The following is a 24,031-nucleotide window of genomic DNA, read 5'->3' as shown; positions in this document are numbered from 1 at the left end:
GAAGAATCGCTTGAACCCAGGAGGCAGAGGTTGCAGTGAGCTGAGATTGCACCACTGCACTCCAGCCTGGTGACAGAGCAAGACTCCATCTCAAAAAAAGAAAGAAAGAAAAGTATTTTCACTTAGTTGGTGTTGTAATTGTGACTTCAAAAGCCCATTCCACCATTCTATCAACCCATTCCACCATTCTATCAACCCATTCCACCATTCTATCGACCCAGCTGCTTAAGGATGATGGGAAACATGGTAAGAGCAGTTAATTCCATGAACATGAGCCCACTGCCACACTTCTTTAGCCATCAAGTGAGTGCCTTGATCAGAGGCAATGCTATGTAGAATACCAGGATGCTGGATAAGGAATTCCTTGAGTCCATCAATGGTAGTCTTGGCAGAGCATTGTGTCCTGGATAGGCAAACCCATATCCAAGGTGTCTATTCTGGTGAGGATGAACTACTTCCCTTTCCATGATGGAAGAGGTCCAGTATAATCAACATGACACCAAGTAGCTGACTGATCACCCCGAGGAATCATGCCGTATAGAGGGCTCAGTGCTGGTCTTTGCTGCTGGCAAATTAGGCACTCAGCAGTGGCTGTAGCCAGGTCAGTGAATAGAAGTCCGTGTTGCTGAGCCCATGCATACCCTTCATCCCACACCATCCACTTTGTTCATGGACCCATTGGGTAATGACAGGAGTGGCTGGAAAAAGAAGCTGACTGGTGTCCACAGAACAAATCATCTTGTTCACTTGATTATTAAAGTCCTCCTCTGTTGAGGTCACCCTTTGGTAAGCACTCACATTAAATATAAATATCTTCACAGTTTTTGACCACTCGGAGTGGTTCATTCACATACCTCTTCCCAAAATTTCTTTGTCACCAATTTTCCTTTCATGCTTCTTCTAACTCAAGAAATGCTTGAGTTTTCTAATTTATACAAGCAGAAATCTGGAAAATAGGCATGGGAATGAATATTAAGTGTGGTATAATGGTGGAAGGAACCTAGAGTTGAATCAGGCTGAATTTATTGATTTGGGCCCTCTAAGCAGAAATTCTGCATTTATTGTTGCAGTTTGGAGAGTCAAAAAAAAGGTTCTAGTTTATTTGCTTAGTTATCTGAAACTGGATTAAAAGATGGCCCACTGTGAGTGAGCTAGAAATGCCTTGGTTTAATGTAGAAGAAGGGATCCAAAGGCTTAGGGAGATTGGGATGGGGGAGCAGATTAGTCACGTTAGACCTACTCATCCCAGCTGGGAGGGTTTCTCTTTATCCTTATTTTATGAATGAAGAGAGGTCAAGTAACTTGCGCAAGATCACAACTATTTGGTATAGGAATCAGGGTTCATATAGGGTCATTCTATTATCAGAATCACACACATGTAACTACCTAGTTTTCTGCTTTTATGTCCATTTTCTTTTCAAGATTACATTGAAAACCAGCTTACATGTTTTTAGCCTTCCACACATGTTCAGTAGATTACCAAGAACTGCAGGAGCTGTGTTTGTCCACTGAGACATCACTCAGACTCTTGTAGGCATTGAACTAGGTGAGCCTTTACTTAACTGGCAAACCTTTTTTTGCTACTACCTTACATTATTCTTTCAACCTTTTTTTTCCAAACATCACCTGTTAAGTGCCTCTCTTTTCTCCCTTTTACAGTGTAAGTACCAATACCAACAACCAGCTGCAAGTCTCTATTATCTTTGGCCTCTTCAGTTCTGTTCCTATTTATGTTTCACATCCTTTGTTAAGGTTTTTTTCTCTGAGATACTATACGTGTAATTTTTCCTGTGGTAAATGAAGTCCTTTTATTCAATCCTATCTTCAAATATACAAGCATACATACACACTTCTAATACATATATGTAATTTCTCTATATAACGTTTTTGCAAGGTTCTTTACTGAAATTTTTAGTTTATGGTACTTTTAGTTCATCTTTTTGAATGTTTGCAATATATATTATTTATACTTAAATAACAGTAGTTTAGCCATTTGTTTCAACTGTTTTTTTATATAATTATTTTGGTTAATATACCCCAAATAATAATACATAATAGTCTACATCTTTATCTTGATTTTGACTTTAATAAGATGGTCCTACTTCTTTATCATTAAGCATGGTAAAGACTTGTAGACTGAGATGGATGTTTTATCATGCTACAGAAAGTATAGTTCTTTATATTAAACCAATAATATTTAAGTCACTAACCTTATTGAATTGTATTAAACATCCCATGCTATCAACACTGTAAACATGAAAAGGAATTAGCATGTAATGTTTTTCTTAATTTATTACATACAATAGAATATTTCAATATTAAAAATCTTTGTAGAGTTGAAGGAACATCCCAAATGTTTATGATGTATTTCATATCCTATGATGGATGATTTGTTCTGCTTTTTTTTCAATGGTGATTTAGATGACATGAATCATTTCTATGTCTGAGTATTTGGAAACTAAAGAAATTTATTGAACTATTTTGTTAGTTCAGTTTCTTTATATTAAGATACAATTTTTGAATCATCTGGGATCAAATTTGCAAAGGAAATTTTGAAAACCTCACACAATGGAATATTATAAGGTAGAGAGTCCAACCAATTTGACTAGCTATTTTGACTAAATGAAAAATAATTACCCTATTGTTGGTTTCAAATGAAGCAGTATATTATAGTCATCAAATTATTGGGAATTAAATTTTATGTCCTAATATTTTATTTTATAAATTTTTAAACATATTTTAATGAGAATGATTTTAGTGTATTTTTTATTATATTCAATATTGATATCATATAAGAATTATTTCTCATCAAGAATTTGTAAGCTTTATCTTTTAGGGCCCTCAAACAGTTTTAATGCCATTCCAGTTGTTTATCATTTGAAAAGCTTGGTAAATTATATGATAGACTCATCTGGCAGAATTTGTCTGTTCTTTATGGAAAAAGAGAAAAGTACATGCAATCTCTTGTTTTCTAAGATAATTGACTTGTTTATACATATCTATCTAATTTGGAATTAAGTTTAGTACATTGTGATTTCCAATACCTGTTTAAAGTTTTTTATCTTCATTTTTTTTCTCTCATTCCTAGTTTGTTATTTCAGGATCCTTGTCAGTTGCCGCAGGAATTAGAACTACAAAAGGTCTGGTGAGTAATAATTTGTTGGGGGGGTATCAAAAAGAAAGGATTAATAAAAAATGTATTCTGCCAGGGTATAAACAGGTTTTGTTTGTTTGTTTTTTAAAAAATCAGGAGTGATTGTGCATTTTATTTAGCAGAATCTGTCTTTCAAAAATTGTAATCAGGCTAATGATAAAATTACTGACATAATAATGGATATTTTGTCAAGGTAGTTGCTGAGGAAATCTTTATGGAGATATAGAGAATTATTGAGAACAAATATCAAGTGGGATAACTCAAAAAAAAAAAAAAAACTCTGCAGCTTGGGATTCCGCCCATGAGAGTCACAACAAGTATTTGTGTGGCATAATGTTGATTGACAGATTAAAAGGTAGATTCCGGTCAGGCACTGTGGCTCATGCCTGTAATCCTAGCACTTTGGGAGGCTCAGGCAGGTGGATCACTTGAAATCAGGAGTTCGAAACTAGCCTGGGCAATATGGTGAAACCCCATTTCTGCTAAAAATACAAAAAAAAAAGTTAGCTGGGCTTGGTGGCAGGTGCCTGTAATCCCAGCTACTTGGGAGGCTGAGGCAGGAGAATTGCTTGAACTCAGTAGGTGGAGGTTGCAGTGGGCCAAGATTTCACCACTGCACTCCAGCCTGGCAACAGAGCAAGACTCCATCGGAAAAAGAAAACAAACAAACAAACAAACAAACAAAAATAGATTCCAACTGTATCCAAAAAGGATTTGAGTTTTCAATATAAGAAATTCACAATAAAATTGTTACATAAGAAGCAAATTTAAAATATAACTCTTATGTCAAGATGCCTTTCAAAAAGCCAATAAAGTGTAAAAGCCAAGATCTCAATGAGAGTTTTTCTGGCTGAACACCATATTTGAGTTTTCTTTGTTCAAAAGATAAATATCAAACTCTGGAGCATGATCAACATGGGTTTTCCAAATCTGGCCTAACCCAGCTTCCTGATATCCTGCAGGTGTCCTTCCAGGGACCTGCAGCCATACTATACGCCTCATACTTTCCTGTGCAATTTTAGTTTGTATAAAAAGCCTCCTTACCTTTACCCGTGAGAAGAGAATGTACAGAAAGGAAAACACAACCTAGAAAAATAATTTAAAAGTTAGAGAGTTACAAGAGGCAAGCAGCATTTAGAACAATAATAAGAGATCTGACACCAGAAGCAAGGAATGGCAGGGAAGGACACAGACAGGATGGTCCAGCTAACATGTAAAAATCACTGAAAATCCTACTACATGATCTGGAGATTATCTCATGAGCCCACAGGAATCATCTGAAGAATTTAAGCTGGAGAATAATAGGATCATATTTGTGTTTGGGCAAGAGATTAGAGTTGAAACCACTATAAGGAGACAACATAGAAGACTATTGAAATAATGAAGCTAAAGATAGATGGCAGTAAGAAATGGTGGGTGTAAAGTGATTCATGGAGATATATCTGAGGATGCTGTTGGATTGCTTAAGTAATTTTCATTTCTTTCTAGGTCAGAGGTAGTCTAGGAACGAATATCACCAGCTCAGTCTTGGCTATCTCAGGGATCATAATCAATGCAATAAGCTTGATGTCTTATCTATTCCGTTACCACTACTGTGGCTACAATCAGTTGTCAAATAATTGTTATTTGACTTTGTCCATTTTAATGGTGAGTGCTTCATCTTTTCATGAGATACTATTATAGAAGCAAGTTTGGGGGAGTGCTGGCTCTGGCAATGACAATAATTAACATTCCCTAATTGCTGAATGACTTTGGAAGTTGGAAGTGATTGAGAAATAGAATAATAATCTTTTATTTGGGAAGAGATAGCATGGGGAGAAATGACAGATACAGGTGAGGGGACGGAAGGCAGCAAACCACACTGCCATGTGTGTACCTATGCAACAATCTTGCATGTTCATCACATGTACCCCAAAACCTAAAATGCAATAAAAAAATAAAAAAATAAAAAAATAAAAAAATAAAAATAAGAAAAAAAAAAGGAATCAGGTACACATCTCATCTCTGTCTTTATTTTTCCTCTATATGTGGTGAGACAAAATGGGAGGAAAGCTTATCGTTATAGAACACCTAGTCCTTAATAGTTACTGCGTTGGGTATTTTGCATAAATTTTTTTGTTTAATTTTAAAACATTGATGTAGTGTGTACTGTTATCTTCTATAAAAATGGGGCCCAGATGTCGTTCCCTATTCTCTAATAATGAAGTAAAATTGTCTTGAACAGCATTTCACAAGTGGTGAGTAACTCAGTATGCTTTCCGACATCTTTGGATGTTCTTGCAAGGTTAATCACTTTTATCTTCAACATGTGGCACCCGAAAAATTCTCAATCTCCATTCTAAATTTTACTACCTTTTTTTTTCTAGTTGTCCTTATTTCAATGCTCTCTTAATTGCTTTATTCAGAAAATTGTCACTTATACAATATTTTGTAGATAATAAAATTTCTTGATTTTTTTTTTTTTTTTTGGCCATTGGGTAAGTGTAAGGCAGAAGAGTTTTTGCAGCATATCACCGCAGACTAAAATGCACAATTAAATCTTTATTATTAAAAGGCCTATTGGCTGGGCACAGTGGCTCATGCGTGTAATCCCAGCACTTTGGGAGACAGAGGCGGGTGGATCACCTGAGGTCAGGAGTTCTAGAGCAGGCTGGCCAACATGATGAAATCCCATTTCTACTAAAAATACAAAAATTAGCCAGATGTGGTGGTGTGTACCTGTAGTCCCAGCTACCTGGGAGGCTGAGGCAGGAGAACCACTTGAACCTGGGAGGCAGAGGTTGAAGTGAGCCATGATCACGCCACTTCACTCCAGTCTGGGTGACAGAGTGAGGCTCCTTCTCAAAAAAAAAAAAAAAAAAAAAATGCCCATTGGTCATTTTCAACACCACCAAATTTTCTGTTACTTTCCCTCTATAAGTGCTTTCAGCTTTCATTTTGCTACTTAGTTCTGTTCCTCACTGTGCCCTTCCCTCACATGTATGTGGAAACTCCACATTCTTCCTAACTTACTAGACAGAATAAATTGCATTCCATTTATTTCATTCCTAGCTAATCCCACATAGTCTTGAGGGCTATATGGTCATACCAAAATAACCACTTAAGGTGTCTTTGCTAAACGAATTTACTGCCCTTGAAATATCTAATGATTTTTATAGTAAGCAATTTTATTTCTTGCCACTCACTCAAAATAAGAAAAGAAAGCTTCTTTTGAGAATTTCACAAATTTTTCCAAAGTCACACAGTTAGAAATTGGCAAAAGCAGGATTAGATTGTACAACTTCTTGTCTCTAATTCCCTTCTTATTTGCTATTGTTATCTTGAAGAAGAACCTTACTTTCAGTTTATGAAGATCTCTTCATTCATAGACTTTAATAGCACTAGGATAGAGACAAAATCTGGAATTACCCAGCATCATAGGGCTAATTTCCTGGGCATGGGACCTGTGCAGTTACTCAGGACTTCACAGTTATAAGAGCCCTGTGCTTGATCTAATCTTCTGCTGTTGCTATCTTGAATTTATTCTTAGAAATTTTAAACAAGAGACTCTGTAAGTTACATGGCTGTTTCTGCATTCATCTCAATCACTTTTTCCCAGAGGCCATCCTGAATTCCTGTTAATCATGGAATAACAGTATTAACAGGAATATAAACATTTTATATGCCTGTTCTTATAGCAGAGGACTTCCATAAGGGCTTTCTGGGATTCGAAACAATGGGTCTATTCTTGCCTGGGCACCTGCACAATCAATCCACAGGTCTATGAGCCAATATTGTATGCCCCATCACAGGGTTGTCACTCCAGTAGACATAAGATGGAAAATAGTTCCCTACTATAAAGAAGCATCAGTTCTCCTGGAAGAAAAAGATAGAAACGCTGGAAAGCATGTAATTATTAAAGAGCCTAGAAAAAGTTAAGCTCTAGAAAAAAGTAGTAAGGGTCTACTACCCAGAATCATTAGGCGGCACCAGAAGAAATTGCCAATGATCAACTATACTTAACCTAGAAGGACAGCAGTTTCATAAATTCCTGTTAATTGTGTGAACATTTTTATGCCTGTTCTTATAGCAGAGGACCTCCCTAAGGGCTTTCTGGGATTTGAAGCAATGGGTCTATTCTTGCCAGGGCATCTGTACAATCAGTCCACAGGTATACATATATCATACTTTTTTTGGAAGTCCAGCCCCATATTTGTTTTTGTAAATAAAGTTTCATAAATAAAGTTTAATTGAAATATAGTGAAGCCCACTTGTTTACATACTGTGTAATGCTGCTTTTGTGTGATAACAGCAGGTTTGAATATGTGTGACAGAGACCTTGTGGTTTTCAAAACCTAAAATGTACATTATCTGGCTTTTACAGAAATCTTGCCTTCTTTCAGTCTACCCTTCTAGATGCTAAAATCCTCGAAGACAGGGGAATTGTCTGTTTCATTTGCTGCTCTATTTTCTGTGCTTACAACAATGTTTGAAACACAGAGACCACTACGTCTGTTGAAGGCACCAGAAAAACAAATCAGCAATGAATGCACATATTCTCAAGGTCTCCTTAAGTCTGCATCACTCATATCCTGAGCTCTTCGGCAACACAGGGACTATCCCTAACTACGGAGAGAAAAAGAGAATATTTAAACCAGATAATCCTTGTGTCAATCCAGGGTAAAATTAATAGAAATCAGTGTACTGCCCAATGTTCTCCAAATTTTGACTGTATTTCTTGGCTGAGGATTAGACCTAAAGTCGGTGCTCTCGGGAGATGGAATAAAGACTGACCTACTTGGTGTTCACTGTTGTGTTAGCTTCTTATTGTTACTATAACAAATTACTATGAATTTAGTGTCTCAAGACAACACAGTTTGGTTACATTTCTGGAGGTCAGAAGTTCAAAACGGAGCTCACTAGGCTAAAATCAGGGCACTGGCAAGGCTGCACTCCTTTCCGAAGATTAGGCGATGGTAAGTTCTATTGCCTTTTCTGGCTTCTGTAGGCTACCTATGTTTCTTGGTTTATCATCACATCCTCTACCTTCAAATCAAGAAGTGCAGCATCTTCAAATCTCTCTTGAACTCTATTCTGCCTCTTGCTTCCACTTAAAAAGATTCTGTCATTACTTTGAACCCACCTGAATAATCCCAAAAAATTCTCCCCTTCTAGCTAATAAGCAATCTTAATTTCATCTGCAAATTTAATGCTTTTTGCTATGCAAAAAGAACAATGGTCCCCCAGGGAGGTCTGCATTCTAATCCCCAGAACCTGAGGATTAGGGGACTAGGATGCAGACCTCCCTAGGTACCATTACTCTGCTTTCAATCACTGAGATATGGAATCATAGTATTTTGTCAATGATATGAATTTCTAGTACTCAAAAGGACTAAGATGATAATTGTCTTTATACTGCCTTCCTGACTTTTTAAATCACTTTCATCTTTCTTACGCATAATAGCACTGGGAAGTACTGAACTAGGGAATAAATGTCCATGATTATTTTGTCAGTGAAAAAAGTGAGAAGTTACTTCAGCAGATCAAGAATCAGTCAAGGGTATGGCTGCAATTGGGAGGCAGGTTTCCTGACTCCTGGCCAGGGCTTTTCCTCTTGTGACATTGTGGTTACTGGTAAATGTTTTCACCTGTCATCTCCGTTTCTCACATTTCTTTGGTATGAGTTTTCTCCTAGGGTATGGATGGCTTGGTGCTCCTCTTAAGTGTGCTGGAATTCTGCATTGCTGTGTCCCTCTCTGCCTTTGGATGTAAAGTGGTCTGTTGCAGCCCTGGTGGGGTGAGTTTTGACCTTCATTTGAAGATGTCTGCATTAGTTTTCTATTGCTGCATAATCAATTACACAAACTTAGAATCTTAACATAGAACACATCATTATCTCTCAGTTTCCATGGGTCAAGAGTCTGGGCCCAGCTGAAGTGGGTCCTCAACTCAAGATCTTACAAGGCTATCATCAGGAAGTTGGCTGGGGCTGTGGCCTTGTCTGAAGCTTCTGATTCTCTTCCGTGCTAATGTGGCGGAATTCATTTCCTCTCAGTTGGAGAATTCACGACAATGCACATTTTGTTTGAGACCAACAGGAGAGTCAGTTGCTAATGTTTTAATCCTCTCATAAAGGGTTCACATGAACAGGTGAGGTCCATCCAGAATAATGTCTTTTTTGATAAACTGAAAGTCAGCTAGTCAGCACCTACTCACAAGACTTGTATCCCATCTTATACACAGGTTCCATCCACAATGGAGGGGAGGGAATCATCAGGGGTCAGTGAGTGTCACCTTAGAACTCTGCCTACCACAGTAGCTACATAAAAGTTCTTTTTCCCCTTCCTTTCTACCTCAAAGAACATAACCTCTGAATCCAGATAAGAAGATACTTCACAAGGAAGAGGTCCCCAAAAAGTACTTGATTTTATTCCATTATCCTATTATAATACTTTTCCTGGAATGCCAAAGAAATGTCAGGATCTCAGACTTCTCTGTCAGTCTGTTCCCAACTGCCCACTCTCTTGCCCTGAGACCTGCAGCAGATGCTCCTGGCAGCTAAGCCAAAAGAACATCACACAAAGAGGAAAGTGGAGAATGGAAGGAGAGAAGAGATCAAGAAAGAGGCTCTAGGAAGAATGGGGAGGGATATCCTCCAAGAATTGAGGGTTCCAGAATGAGGATATCGACAGTAAAACCCCAGCAGCTACTCATTAGCTTCATTACCCAAAGGTTGACAGGCAGACAAAACCAACAACAAAATTGTAATCTTAGTTTGATGAGATTGTTCCTCTGGTGTCCTTTTCCATCATTTTGTACCACCCCATCTTCTTTTGGGATTCCCAGGTAACACCACATCCCACTCCCCCACAGCTCTTCCTCACAGAAGAGAGATTGACTGTAGCACATTAACTCTAGTAGTGGGGTTTTGCACTGTAAAACCCTGGAAGTGAGAGATTCTCAGCAATTTCATCAAGTGAAGTAACTTTCATGTCATAAGATTTAAGCCTAGGCCGGGCACGGTGGCTCAAGCCTGTAATCCCAGCACTTTGGGAGGCTGAGGCGGGTGGATCACGAGGTCGAGAGATCAAGACCATCCTGGTGAACATGGTGAAACCCCGTCTCTACTAAAAAAATAAAAATAAAAATAAATTAGCTGGGCATGGTGGCACGTGCCTGTAATCCCAGCTACTCAGGAGGCTGAGGCAGGAGAATTGCTTGAACTCAGGAGGCGGAGGTTGCGGTGAGCTGAGATCGCGCCATTGCACTCCAGCCTGGGTAACAAGAGCGAAACTCCGTCTCAAAAAAAAAAAAAAGATTTAAGCCTGTGTTCCCTTTGGCTCTTAGCGTAGAAGCTGGGAAATGTTGTTTCCCTAATCTGGTGTGAGTCCAGAGAAGCAGTGGCTTTGGGGCATATCTTAACTAAATCTGTATTTCTTCCTGGTTCCCCCACCATGCTCTACCAACCCAATGTTGCACTGAGTTTGTGGAAGAATAACTGAACTTTTCTTAGTTTCATGATGATCCCTGCTATTCTGAGCCAGTGTGGTTTTTGCAAATGCTTTATCCATAATCAGCAAATCATGATTTGGGTATGTTGATAACATCAGCATGAACAACCTGGTTTGGAAGAAGAGCCCCATATTTTTCATGACACCTTGGTTTACCAAATGTCTTTTGCACTATCATCTACATGTAAGATTGATTCACTTCAAGACCAGGGCAGTGGTCATCAACAGCTCAGGTCAAGAGCTATCACTGAATGTTATGTCCTAAATCTGGCTTGATCTAGAGGATGACTGAGAAGTCCCACGTGCTTGATCTTGAGAATGAATCAGAGAAGAAAAGAGTAAACTCTGGTCATGATGAATTTATGTGGGGAGTAAATGAGCACCCTGAGGTTATTTGGGTGACTCACGTATGGCATTCTGATTGTTTCACAGGTTGTGTTAATTCTGCCACCAAATTCTCACATGGCAGAAATAGCATCTCCCGAACTACTTAAGACAGTTTGATACCACCAAAAGATCAACAGAAGAATGCTCCAGAAATCTATGCTGACTGTAACACAAGAACCCCACAGGAGAAAATACCAGAATCCAACTCCGATACTGATAGATATATTGATATCATTATTTTATGTAATCCAATTATGAACTCTGTGTGTATGCATATATGTATATCAATTCAAAATCATGTTCTCATTTTTTCTCCTGGTATTCAAAAACTCATTTCACTGACTGTTTTTTGAGAGCACTAGAGCTAAAATAAATAAATAATGCATTTAATGAGGCAACAGTATTTGAAAGTTTTCATTCATCATCAGTCATTTAATGCCTTTCTATAAAGGCATTAAATTGGCAAATAAGATTTGGAAGCAGAAGAGCAAAAAGGTATTGCTAAAACGAGGCCTCCATGCAAAACACATACTTCTGCTCCCCTGTATAATATTCCTCCCACTTATTTGACGTTTTTTTCTGTCATATTTGGGGACCGAATAGTCGATCTTGGAGAAAGTTTCATGCACTGTTGAATAGAGTGTATATTCTGCAGTTGCTGGATGAAATGTTCTGTATATATCTGTTAAGTTCATTTGTTCCAAGGTATAGTTTAAATCCATTGTTTCTTTGTTGGCTTTCTGTCTTGATGACCTGTTTAGTGCTGTTAGTGGAATATTGAGGTTCCCAACTATTATTGCGTTTCTGTCTATCTCATTTCTTAGGTTTATTAATAATTGTTTTGTATATTTGGGAGTTCCAGTTTTAGGTGCACATATGTGTAAGACTGTGATAGTTTCTTGTTGGACAGGGCCTTTTACCAATATATAATGTCCCTCTTTGTCTTTTTTAACTGCTGTTGCTTTAAAGTTGGTTACGTCTGATATAAGAATAATTACTTCTGCTCACTTTTGGTGTCCATATACATGAAATGCCCTTTTCCATATCTTTACTTTAAATTTATATGAGTCCTTATGTGTTAAGTGAGTCTCTTCAAGGCAGCAGATAGTTGGTGAATTCTTATCCATTCTACAGTTCTGTATTTTTTAAGTGGAGCATTCTGTAAGTCCAGTTGCATTCAATGTTAGTATTGTGATGTGAAGTACCATTCCATTCATCACACTATTTGTTGCCTGTGTACCTTGGTTTTTTGTTTCTTAAATTGTATTTTTATTTTATAGGTCCTGTGAGATTTATGCTTTAAAGACATTCTTTTTTTGTGTGTTTCCAGGATTTGTTTCAAGATTTAGATCTCCTTTTAGCAGTTCTCGTAGCAGGGGCTTGGTAATGGTGAGTTTTCTCAGCGTTTGTTTGTTTGTCTGTCTGAAAAAGACTGCATGTCTCTTTCTGATATGCTGGTTAGTTTCACTGGATACAAAAATCTTGGCTGATAATTGTTTTGTTTGAGGAGGCTGAAGATTGAGCCCCAATCCCTGCTAGCTTGTAGGTTTCTGCTGAGAAATCTGCTGTTAATCTGATAGGTTTTCCTTTATAGTTTACCTGGTGATTCTCTCTTACAGCTCTTAAGATTCTTCCCTTCATCTTAACTTTAGATAATCTGATGACAATGTACCTAATTTCCCAGTGATGAATTTCCCAGGTGTTCTTTGTGCTTCTTGTATCTGGAAGATAGGTCTCTAGCCAGACCAGGGATGTTTTCCTCAATTATTTCCCCAAATATATGTTTCAAACTTTTACATTTTTCTTTCTCAGGAATGCTAATTATTCTTAGGTTTGGTCATTTAACAAAATCCCAGGCTTCTTGGAGGCTTGTTAATATTTTCTTATTCTTTCTCTTTTTTTGGTCTTTGTTTGATTGGGTTAATTCGAAGACCTTGTCTTCAAGCTCTGAATTTCATTCTTCTACTTGTTCAATCCTGTTGCTGAGACTTTCCAGAACATTTTGCATTTCTTTAAGTGCAATTTTGTATTTCCTGAAGTTTTTATTGTTTTTTATTTATGCTATCTATTTCATTAAATATTTCTCCCTTCACTTCTTGTAACATTTTTTGGATTTTCTTGTATTGGGCTTTGCCTTTCTCTGGTGCCTCCCTGATTAGCTTAATAATTAACCTCCTAAATTCTTTTCCAGGTAAATCAGGAATTTCTTATTGGTTTGGATCCATTGCTGCTGAGCTACTGTGGTTTTGGGGGGTGTTAAAAAACCTTGTTTTGCCATATTACAGGAGTTGGTTTTCTGGTCCTTTCTCATTTGCATAGGCTCTGACAGAGAGAAGGTCTGAGGCTGAAGGCTGTTGTTCAGATTCTTTTGTGCCAAGGGGTATTCCCTTGATGTAGTACTCTCCCCCTTTTTCTAGAGATGTGACTTCTTGAGAGTCAAGCTACAGTGATTGTTGTCCCTTTTCTTGATCTAGCCACTCTGCGAGTCTACCAGCCTTCGGGCTGGCATTGGGGGTTTTCTGTACAGAGTCCTGTAATGTGAACCATCTATGGGTCTCTCAGCCATGGATACCAGCACGGTATTTGGGATGTCTCCCTGTCTTGCAGGAGATATCCTCTTCCTTCAAAGGATCTGTGGGTTCTCTCAAGTTTCCTGATTTATTTCTGTAGTCATTCTGGATCTAAAATTTACAATGCAGGCCTCCACACACTGCTTTGTCTGTCCGAGTCAGAGCTGCAATCAGGCCTGCCTACTGTCTACCATGATGGACCTAAAATATACTATTTTGCATTTTCTTCCCTTCTTAATTATTTTGTCTCTGGCATTTATTTTTGTTAGTATTGTTTATTATTATAAATTGAATATGTTTTTTGTGTTGTTGACAAGTATGACATTAGTACTTAATACAGAGCCTACCATCACCTAACTGACCTTAGCTGTTAATATTTTACCATATCATAAAGAAATATTAGTCTATTCCTATATCTAATTATAATCTTTTAATTATTGTCTATGTGCTGATATCTCACTTATTTCTCCAATGTTTTATTAATATTTCACAGATTTTAATACCCAGCATTTATTCCCATTTGTTCTGACAATTATGACCTAATTTCCTCCAAAATATCACCATTATCTAATTCTTAATTTAGGTACAAGGGTGGAGCTCACTCAACTCCCAGCTCCAGGAGTTGACCTGCGCCCTACATCTGGGAAATGGCAAAAATTACATCAACTCAGCTAGAGTGAAGTTCTGTGGTAGCTTTGTGATGTAGGAAAAACCAATTGTGTAAATGACTGACACGTTTCCAATCAAAACTAATCTCATCACTTTCACTTCACTGTCCAGGAAATGATCTTCCCCTCCTTCCTGTTTCCTGTTGGACTTGAAGCTGTGAGGAGGTAAGTTTGCTGCTGTCATGTCCTTTGCATGTCCAAGCCAGAGTTTACCTCAAGTTGGGTCAATTCCTGGTGTTTTACATATATAAAGGCAAGAAAAGAGCATTAACTGCAATAACTGGGGAAAATCCTTCAGTGACTTCCTCTCTAATTCAGAATAAAAGCCAGAACTCACACTAAATCCTACGAGCCCTTACATCACCTGATTCTTGTTCTCTCTTGGATTTTGTAAAATATCCTAACTTACATCCTGATATATTGCTTTGAGATTATTTTAAATGGCATGAGAATACCTTCTCTTAGTTTAAATTAGAACATATATAAACTTTTTAAGGTTAACACTTACATAAGCAACCTAAGATTAGTGCATTTTTAGTTGTAAAAAGTTAATAAAAATATCTTAGGCTATTCATGCAAGATACTATGATTTCAACTTGTAGAGACTACATCATTTATTTCATATCATGCGATTTTAAATGTTTTCTCCATTTGGTTATTCTAGGTTCTATCTATATATGATTAGGAGGTAAAGCAGTAGGAAAATGTCCGTGAGCACTTTGCCTTCTTTTGCTACCTTTACAATAAAAATAGTTATTCTTTTTATTTATTTATTTTTGAGATAGGGTATGGCTCTGTCACCCAGGCTGTAGTGCAGTGCAAGGGTGTGATTCTGGCTCAATGCAACCTCTACCTCCTTGACTTAAGTCATCCTCCCACCTCAGTCTCCCAAGTAGCTGGGCCTACAGGTGTGCACCGCCCGGCTTATTTTTGTATTTTTTGTAGAGATGAGGTTTCGTTATGTTGCTCAGGTTGGTCTTGAACTCCTGAGCTCAGGCAATCCACTCACCTTGGACTCCCAAAATACTGGGATTATAGGCATGAGCCAATGCACCTAGCCAAAATAATTATTCTTCATATACATGATTAAATTCCCCACAACTTACTAGCTGTGGGCAGCTTATCATTGTGTTGCCTCAGTTTCTTCATCTATGAAAATTACAATAGTAGCTACCTTGTAGGTTCTTATGAAGGCTATAGGTATTATTAATACTTGTAATCACAGAATGAATATTGACACTGGTAGGTGATATGTAAAGAATGGTGAGTGATACTGATAGGTGATATATAAAGAATTATTTAACAAATAAAATGAAAACAAATAACAAAGTAAAAATAAACAGGCTAAAGATTAAGATAAGTCTTAACATGAGCACGTAAGCAGTCATCCTTTTAAATATGCAGGAAAAGAAACACATGGGGTGTCCACAGAGTTCTGAATTTTAAATAAGTGTACTAAGTATAAGAATAATGTCCACATGGGTCACAAAGAAACTGTACTATCCTGAAAATCAGTAATGTGCATTAACTTTAGTGAAGTTTTAGAAGTGGCAATTTACAATATTCCAGTTTCAAATTTATTATCAGAATAATCTAAGATTCTCTAAAAATGGAGTCATCTTCCCACAAGCCTATTTTCCATGGAGTCATTGTGAGTTATGCAAAACGAAGTACCAATTATAGGACACAGTTTTCCACTGTCAATAGTGATATGCAGTTGGGATAAAGTAGTGAATCTTTTTCTCTAAGAGAGGTGTATTAACTTCTACAGCTGTCATGTTGAGAATGACATGGGGCAGAACAGGGCATCTGGAGTCAGGTTGGAAGGATAATCATCCTGCAAGAATCAGCAGTGCACCCATGTGATATAAATCAATTTTGTGTTTAGGAAAAACTCAGTGAGGGTTACTTAGTTGCTTTGATGTATATTTGGAAACCAGGACTGTTTTCAGTTTTGGTGATAGCTCTCCGATGGCTATCTGAGAGGATTTTTAGGACAGAAGAAACATAGTAGGGAACAAGAAAAAAACTATAATCTAAGCCAGTGTAGTGTAACACAAGTGCATGCAATCAGATAATTTTAGAATGCTACTGACCAGAATGAATGGCAAGCTCCCATACATTCTATATACAAAGCATCAAAAAGTTATTTAAAAATGTGCCACTCTGTCATTAGTCTTCATTGTAAACACATTCATAGCACCAAAGAATAGCTTTGTTTCAAAAATATAGCAACAATTTACCAACAGCACACACCATAAATATTGTCCTTCAGATCTTCAGTTTAGGTCCTTATCTACACCAATTCCTTTCCTTTAGATCATCTCAACTTGTATTAATGAGACATAGGGGCAATTTGATTCTATTTGCTTAATGATTGCAGTGGATGCTTTGTTGGGTTGAAGTAGGCCAAGAATTGCCTTTGTAGTGGCTGCTATGTACATGTCTGAGTTTGAGGCCTCTGTCAATTAACAATAGTGCTTAACCATCATTTTGCCCTGTGAATAGGAAGAATAAAAACAAATTATAAGGTCTTGAGTATATATGATGATATTATTGATAACTTCTAACTATAAGTAGTCCAAGCTCTTCAGGTAGGTGCAAGATATTTGGGACTAAAAATGATTTATTTTTTTTAAAGTATTGATCCAGTATTTTTTTCTTTAGAATCACTGAAGCAATATGAAGCCTTCACACTAAGTTAAATTTGTGTTATCATATATTTCTGTCCCCTTCCTCCTCTAAAATCTAATTTCTCTTCACCCATCCTGTATATCAAAGACAAGAAAAATAACAATTAAAGATTAAAGAATATTCAGACTTGTGATTCTTTCAATGATAAAGAAATGGGTAATCAATAATAAGCCATTTGTAAGTGTACTATAATCAGTATTGCTGCAAAAACTGTTATCTATTGAGAAAACATGCATTCAACTATTATAAGTAATTCATATTTATAAAATCAAATTAAACCCACTTATAAATGTAAGAGAGGCCTCAAAGGGCTTCAAAGGGCTTCGATCACTGTTACAACAGTTATAATAGGCATTTCTATATTTTAGGTTGTAAAATGATAATACTGAATACCATATGCAAAGTCGGGGCAAATCAAGATGTGTAACCCTTACATTATGCAGTAAATTGGATCATAGAGCATGAAACAGATTCAGGAAGAATCATCTCGGGTGTTCACAGTGACCATTAAAAATCTACAGTTTATCTTAGCTTAAATTAACTGTTTTTAAAATTTACCATTTTCCACAACTCGTTTTTTCTGATTCTGAGTCTTGATCCTGTAAACTTGCAGTACTCTGTGGAAAGGATTTCAAGAGAGATACACTTTTATCTTTAATAAAAAACAAATTATCGTGGGCTCTGTGGTCTGTAGGGGGGGAATAGGGGAGGGACAGCAGGGGGGTGGGAGTTGGGGAGAGATAGCATGGGGAGAAATGCCAGATATAGGTGATGGGGAGGAAGGCAGCACATCACACTGCCATGTGTGTATCTATGTAACAATCTTGCATGTTCTTCACATGTACCCCAAAACCTAAAATGCAATACAAAATTCGAAAAAAATGAAAAAAAAGACTAACACTTTCTTCTGATTTTAAAAATTGAAAAAAAAATAATTAATTAAACCAGGAAGAAGGAAATAAAGAGTTGAAGGCCACTGCTATGGCTACTGAAATAATTGATGCATTTTATCTTAATAGTTGATTAGAAATTTCCTGTTTCTTCAGTTTGTATCTTGCTATTAATTTTCTTCATTTTTAAAATATATAATAGCTTTATGGTAGCATATGTCTCATTTTTCTTCATTACTAAAATTGATTTGGCCCTTCTAAGTCTTTATTTCATGTAAATTTTAGAATTGGCTTGTCAACATATCAAATCAAAAAGGACTTTCTTGAATTTTGGTTAGGAGAGTATTGAATCTGTAGATCTACAAGGAAAAAATTGCCAGCTTAACAATACTGAGTATTCTAATCCATTAACAGAACATACCTTCAGTCTTCATTAATATGTCTCAGCAAGGTTTTGTGATTTTCTGTTAACCTGTAGAACTTCCTTTGACATTCATTGTATTGATTTTTTAAGGTACTAAATCTTCTCAGATCTTATTGTCTGTTGTCTGAATATATCTCTATTTTATCTTAAGTTTTGATGAATATTTTCAAAGGATATGGATCCCGTGTTTACAGTTTTTGCCTTCAAGTACTCTAATGATGTCTTATGACTATCTTTTGGCTTACATAATGTCTTATGAGAAGTCTGAAATTATTCTTATCTTTGTGATCATGTATCTTTTTTCCCCTCTGCTATTACAATGTTCTCTTTCTTACTCAGTTTTAGCAATTGAATTAAGTTATGCTTTGGTGTAGTTTGATTTTTCTTTATCCAGCTTGTGGTTAGCTAGGCTGTTTAGGTCTATGGGTTTATACTTTTATCAAATTTGGAAATTCCAATAATTTATGTAAATAAGTTTTTAATTCATGCCCTCTTCCTCTTCTGGGACTCAGCTTACATGTTAGATCACTTCATGCTGTCCCATCGATGTTTCATTAATCTTCCCATACTTTTTTCCTTCTCTTTGCTTCAGATTATAGAGATTCTATTTCCATCTTCCAGTTCGCTAACATTTTCTTCTGGAAAACATGATGCATTGTTACTCATAGGCAGTGATTTATTCATTTCATATATTGTAGCTTTTATCTCTAGAAGTTCTATTTGGTTCTTTTTATTTTTATACTCTCTATGACCATGTATTTCTTGAAATAAGGGAGGGACAGCGGGGGGTGGGAGTTGGGGAGAGATAGCATGGGGAGAAATGCCAGATATAGGTGATGGGGGAAAAGGCAGCAAATCACACTGCCACATGTGTACCTATGCAACAATCTTGCATGTTCTTCACATGTACCCCAAAACCTAAAACACAATTTAAAAAAATAAAAGAAAAAGAAAAAAAATTTAAAAAAAGAAATTCTTATGCACATTTATAATGTATATTCTAAATCATTTCTCTTTTGTTGTAATCTCTGTAATTTACAGGTCTGTTTTTATTGATTAATTTTTCTCCTGGCTATTTGTTATTGTGGTTTTTTTTTTTTGCTTATTGGCATATATAATAATTTTGGATTAGATGCTGGATATTATGATTTTTATTTGATTGAGTGCTCAAATTTTTATTTTTTCACAAAGTTTTACACTTTGTTTCTTGCAGGAATTTAAACTTGGAGACCAATTCTTTTGAGGCTTTGTAAAAAACATGATAGGGAGGGTATATTTTTCCATTTTCACAGTGCTATAAAGAACTACCTGACACTGGGTAGTTTATAAAGAAAAGAGGTTTAATTGACTCAGTTTCACAGGCTCTACTCAAAGCATAGTTGGGGAAGCCTCAGGAAACTTACAATCATGGCAGAAGGTGAAGAGCAGGAAGCCAGCATGTCTTATGTAGTGGAAAGAGGAGGAAGAGAGAGTCAAGGGGAAGTGCTACACACTTTCAAACAACCATGAGTTCTCACTATTACGTGAACATCAAAGGGAGAGTTCACTCCCACGATCCAATTACCTCCTACCAGATCCTTCCCCCAACACTAGGGATTACAATTCAACATGAGATTTGAGTGGGGCACAGAGCCAAATGTTATCAGAAGAATTATAGTTGTTATTAATTGGAAGTATTCTTTACTAGTAATTGGCTTTTTATTAACAGATTAATTATCAAATGATTAATAATAATTGACTTATTTTTAATGTATAAACTTTCTGGAGGTCTCTATTCTATCCCTCAAGTATTCATGGAAGTCCCTGCATTCTAGCTGATTGGAACTTGAATATCTCTCAGCATTGTGTGAGCCCTGGTAATCAGACAGCTTACAATTACCTGGCTAGTCTTTGACTTTACTTTAAAATTTTTAACCTATAAAAGTATAGCTTAGTATTGGACAACAAATTTAGGATACTTCCTTGTAGATTTCTGGAACTCTGTCTCTGTAGAGCTAGCCCTTTTATGATTCTCTTATCACTAATTCTATCTGTCTCAGTGACCTCAAACTCTGGTTTTTGTCTTCTGAATTCAGCAATATCAGAATAAATCTCTTTCTCTGACCATGGTCTGGAAAGTTTCTTCATGCAGAAAACCAGAGCAATTATTTTATTCACTTTCTTTTTTCATTTTTTTTAGTGGCCTTAGAAGAAGAGAAAAAGAAATTTATTGTATTAAACCACCAGGAAACCATCTGTCAAAAGTCCTGCACTAACTTTAATCAATGTCTGGAAACAGTTGCGCTTATTTTTTTTCCTGTTTTCTTTATGACTTAAAAAATTTCATTGAGGCAAGGACTAACACTATCATCCAGGATTGAGTGCAGTGGTGCAATCATAGGTCACTGCAGCCTTGAAATCCTGGGCTCAAGGGATCCTCCCACTTCAGCCTCCCAAGGTGCTGAGATTAGAGGCATGAGCCACTGTGTCCAACCCAGTTTTTTAACTGTACAGAGTGGAAGATTAAGTCTGAGTCTATCATAATTGGAAGATCTGAGCTTCAGCTTTAAAAAGATGCTCATGAATATAAACCTTAGTGTTTTTATTTCTTTCTTTATATTTAAATTTTACTTAAGCATGTCAACATATGTAACTTAATTAAATTGATACTGGTAATTTAAAATATCCAAACAGAATATTGAAGTATTGTCATTTTTATATGCTGCTATTTTTAGTCACCTTATTTAGGTTTCATGAAGAAACTATTAAAAGACACTAGCACATTACAGTTATTTAATATTTAAATCAATTTGTGGTATTTTCCAATGTTTTATGCAGTAATATCCAGTTTTAATATATGTTCAAAAGTCTTTGTCTTCACACAACAAAAAAACACAAGAAATATAATAAGACAAAATTATACAAATTCCAGGGAAAATATGTAAATATTTTATTAATAATTTAATAATTTAATAATTTAATTAATTAATTAATTAAAATATGTCCCTTTGTTTGAATGTTGAGTTTACTGTATGAAAAACAGAGAAAAGATGTATCAAGCAACATCCTTTTGATTGCCTGGTGGATAGACAAAGGAAAAAAACAACTGCATTTGAGATACAGTTTGAACAAAGCTGATGAGGCTTTTGCCTTCCTGTTTGAATCTCTTCAAAGTCAGCAGTTTATTTTTTTACTGACTAAGGTTTGTTGGGATTGCTAGTGCTCATGTGATTCCCAGGAACTTAACTTCTTGTGAATAACTGTGTGAAGCTAATAATACTAGATTAAGAAAAAGAATTGTCTTCAATAAGTATACTCTTTCTAGCAGAAGAAGCAGTTCAGAAAGTTCCTTGTGATTCCCCCTCTGGATCTTTTCATCATCAGTTTTAGCAAAGGGTGGTATTTCTGCCTCCTGAAGGGTAACTGTAGAGTGATATCAGAATGTCAGCCCCATGAGGTCATAGAGGGCTCAGTTAGTTCACTCTATATTCCCAGTAGTGCCTAGAATGTAGTAGATGCTCAATAAATATTTGTTGAGCATCTGCTGCAGTAAAAGATCAAGAAACTTTGTTTTAATCCTTCTCAGACTCTAGGTACAGCTTCACCAGATACAGTAGGCAACTTGCTCCCATCTCTTAAAAGGGTGGTTTCAGTTTGGCCAGGAGGGGCTGGACATCAAGAGAAGGAAACCCACAGTCTGAATGGGGCTCAAGAACCTCAAACTGCTGTATTAGCTATCATCTAAGGTGGTTCTTTTCCACTTACACCAGTAGCAAAGTGCCTCAACCCTTGCTGATTACTTCCAGTAATTTATTTTTTATCTTAAATTTTTTTCTACTTATTATTCCCTCATATTTGGAACAAAATGAAAACATTTCCATTTTACCTCCTGCACTGAAGCCACAGATGCTGTGCCCCTAACAGGGTCACCAAATGGCCTAAATTCCATACATGCATATCTATATCTATATCTATATCTATATCTATACACACATTCACATATATATATGGAATATATACAAATTTGTAAGTTATTTGAAAATATATTTAAATACATAAATAATTTGTATATTACACACAAAAGTATGTTATTTGAAAATATATTTAAATATATAAATAATTTGTATATTACATATAAATGTATGTTATTTGAAAATATATCTAAGTATATATATATATAACTTGTATATTACTTAACAAATTTATCTATTTTTCATATACATATATGCATACATTGTTTTTTCTTAAGTTATAAAAAGTTGGCAACATCTTATATAAGATAAGATTCCTTATTGTGGAGAAAGATCCTCTTTTCCAGAATCAGGATTAGAAAATTTGGTTATTTAGCACTTGGTTATATTGTTTCAAAGTTTTAATGTAATTTATTCTGGAACTAGAAATGAGCCTGCAAATTCTGCAAAAATCTTCATTATAAATATATCATATGCATATATTTGTTTTAGCTGACCTAGAAAGAGGCAGTTTCATATTTCAGTCACTTTTTATTTTTATATCTAAAAGAGATTTGATTCAAGAAGAAAGTCTGTTCAAAGTCTTTGTAGATATGATATATTCTCTATTTCCAATTATATTGCCCAAGTCAGAGTCTATTATTTTCCCCAGGTGGCTATTTGAAAGGACTCAACAAACACTGCAGAATGTATTCACAGAAGGCTTTTATCTAAAGGCAGACGGTACAATGCAGCAAGAGAGAGAGTAGGCAAGAACCAGAGACATTTCTCAATATAAGCTCCCCACAGGTCCAACCAGACACATGAACCAGGCCAGTTGCTGATTTGAACTGCCCAGATCTACGCAAGAAATTCTCTGTATCTCAGTGAATAGTAGTCTAGACAGGCTTGTCACACCCATTAGGCTAGTTGCAAGTCATTAGCAAAGAAACTGATCTTGGGGCTTGCCAAGAGAGTTTAAATGATTCTAAACTTCACATTATAAATGCCAATGTTCTTAGCTTGATAAAGAGTCAAAATCAATACATTCAGTCGTCTTCAGGAATGAAGACAGAGCTCTTAAACAAGTCTGTAAATTAACTCTATCTCAAAATATCTTTATTCAACAAATATTTACTGAGCATCTACTACATTCCAGGCACTACCGGGAATATAGAGTGAACTAACCGAGCCATCTATGACCTTATGGAGCTGACAGTCTGGTTTCACTCTACAGTTGTCCTTCAGGAGGCAGTTTTAGCACATTCAGTGCATGTTCTTAGTTAAAAGTGAAAACGAAAACTTGGCATAATTTCTAAACTTTAATTTGTTCTTATAATTAGCCTTTTTTCATCATACTGAAACCTTACTGACCTACAAACTTGGGAGAAAAAAATACAGATTTAATTTAATCCCAGAGTTTTTTGGTTGTTATCCAGCAAAATAATAAAACTGAAGATAAGTCAAACTTCCAAAAAAAATACATGCTGTATGATTTTATTAAGTAAAAGACCAAAAGCAACAAAACTAATCACAGGTATTAGAGGTTGAGATGTTGGTTACTCTTGGGGTATAGTGGCAGGAAGGGAGCAAAAGGGCTCTATACCTTCTTAGTACAAGCTATTTTCTAATTTTTAATTGGGAGGTAGGAACACACATGTCTTCACTTTTTGATAATTCATTGAGCTGTACATTTCTGATTTACACACTTTATGTGCTCCTCCAACTGAAACATTGTCATTAAATCCCTGTCTTAGGCTTTGTTTTCTAGTAAACCCAGTGCTTGAGCTGACACAGTGCACAACCTTCCTAGGAAATAAAATCT

At 36.2% G+C, this 24,031-nt stretch overlaps 1 protein-coding gene across 6 annotated transcripts in view; it reads left to right on the top strand.

The window, feature by feature from the left end:
* Positions 1-24,031, top strand: part of LOC101054211 (membrane-spanning 4-domains subfamily A member 4A-like) — a 53,072-nt gene that overhangs the window by 22,369 nt on the left and 6,672 nt on the right. For 2 of the 6 annotated variants that reach the window (XM_074401538.1, XM_074401537.1), the window contains exons 4-7: positions 3,089-3,145; positions 4,643-4,801; positions 8,829-8,930; positions 14,382-14,434. In XM_074401538.1, coding sequence (XP_074257639.1) covers positions 3,089-3,145; positions 4,643-4,801; positions 8,829-8,930; positions 14,382-14,434 — 371 coding nt within the window. The other 4 variants (XM_010335136.3, XM_010335140.3, XM_074401536.1 and 1 more) reach the window with 3 other exon arrangements.

This window comes from Saimiri boliviensis, chromosome 6, assembly GCF_048565385.1.
Source record: "Saimiri boliviensis isolate mSaiBol1 chromosome 6, mSaiBol1.pri, whole genome shotgun sequence".
NCBI lineage: Eukaryota > Metazoa > Chordata > Mammalia > Primates > Cebidae > Saimiri > Saimiri boliviensis.
The sequence above is the reverse complement of the archived record's forward strand: the minus strand, read 5'-3'. Positions and strand labels throughout refer to the sequence as shown.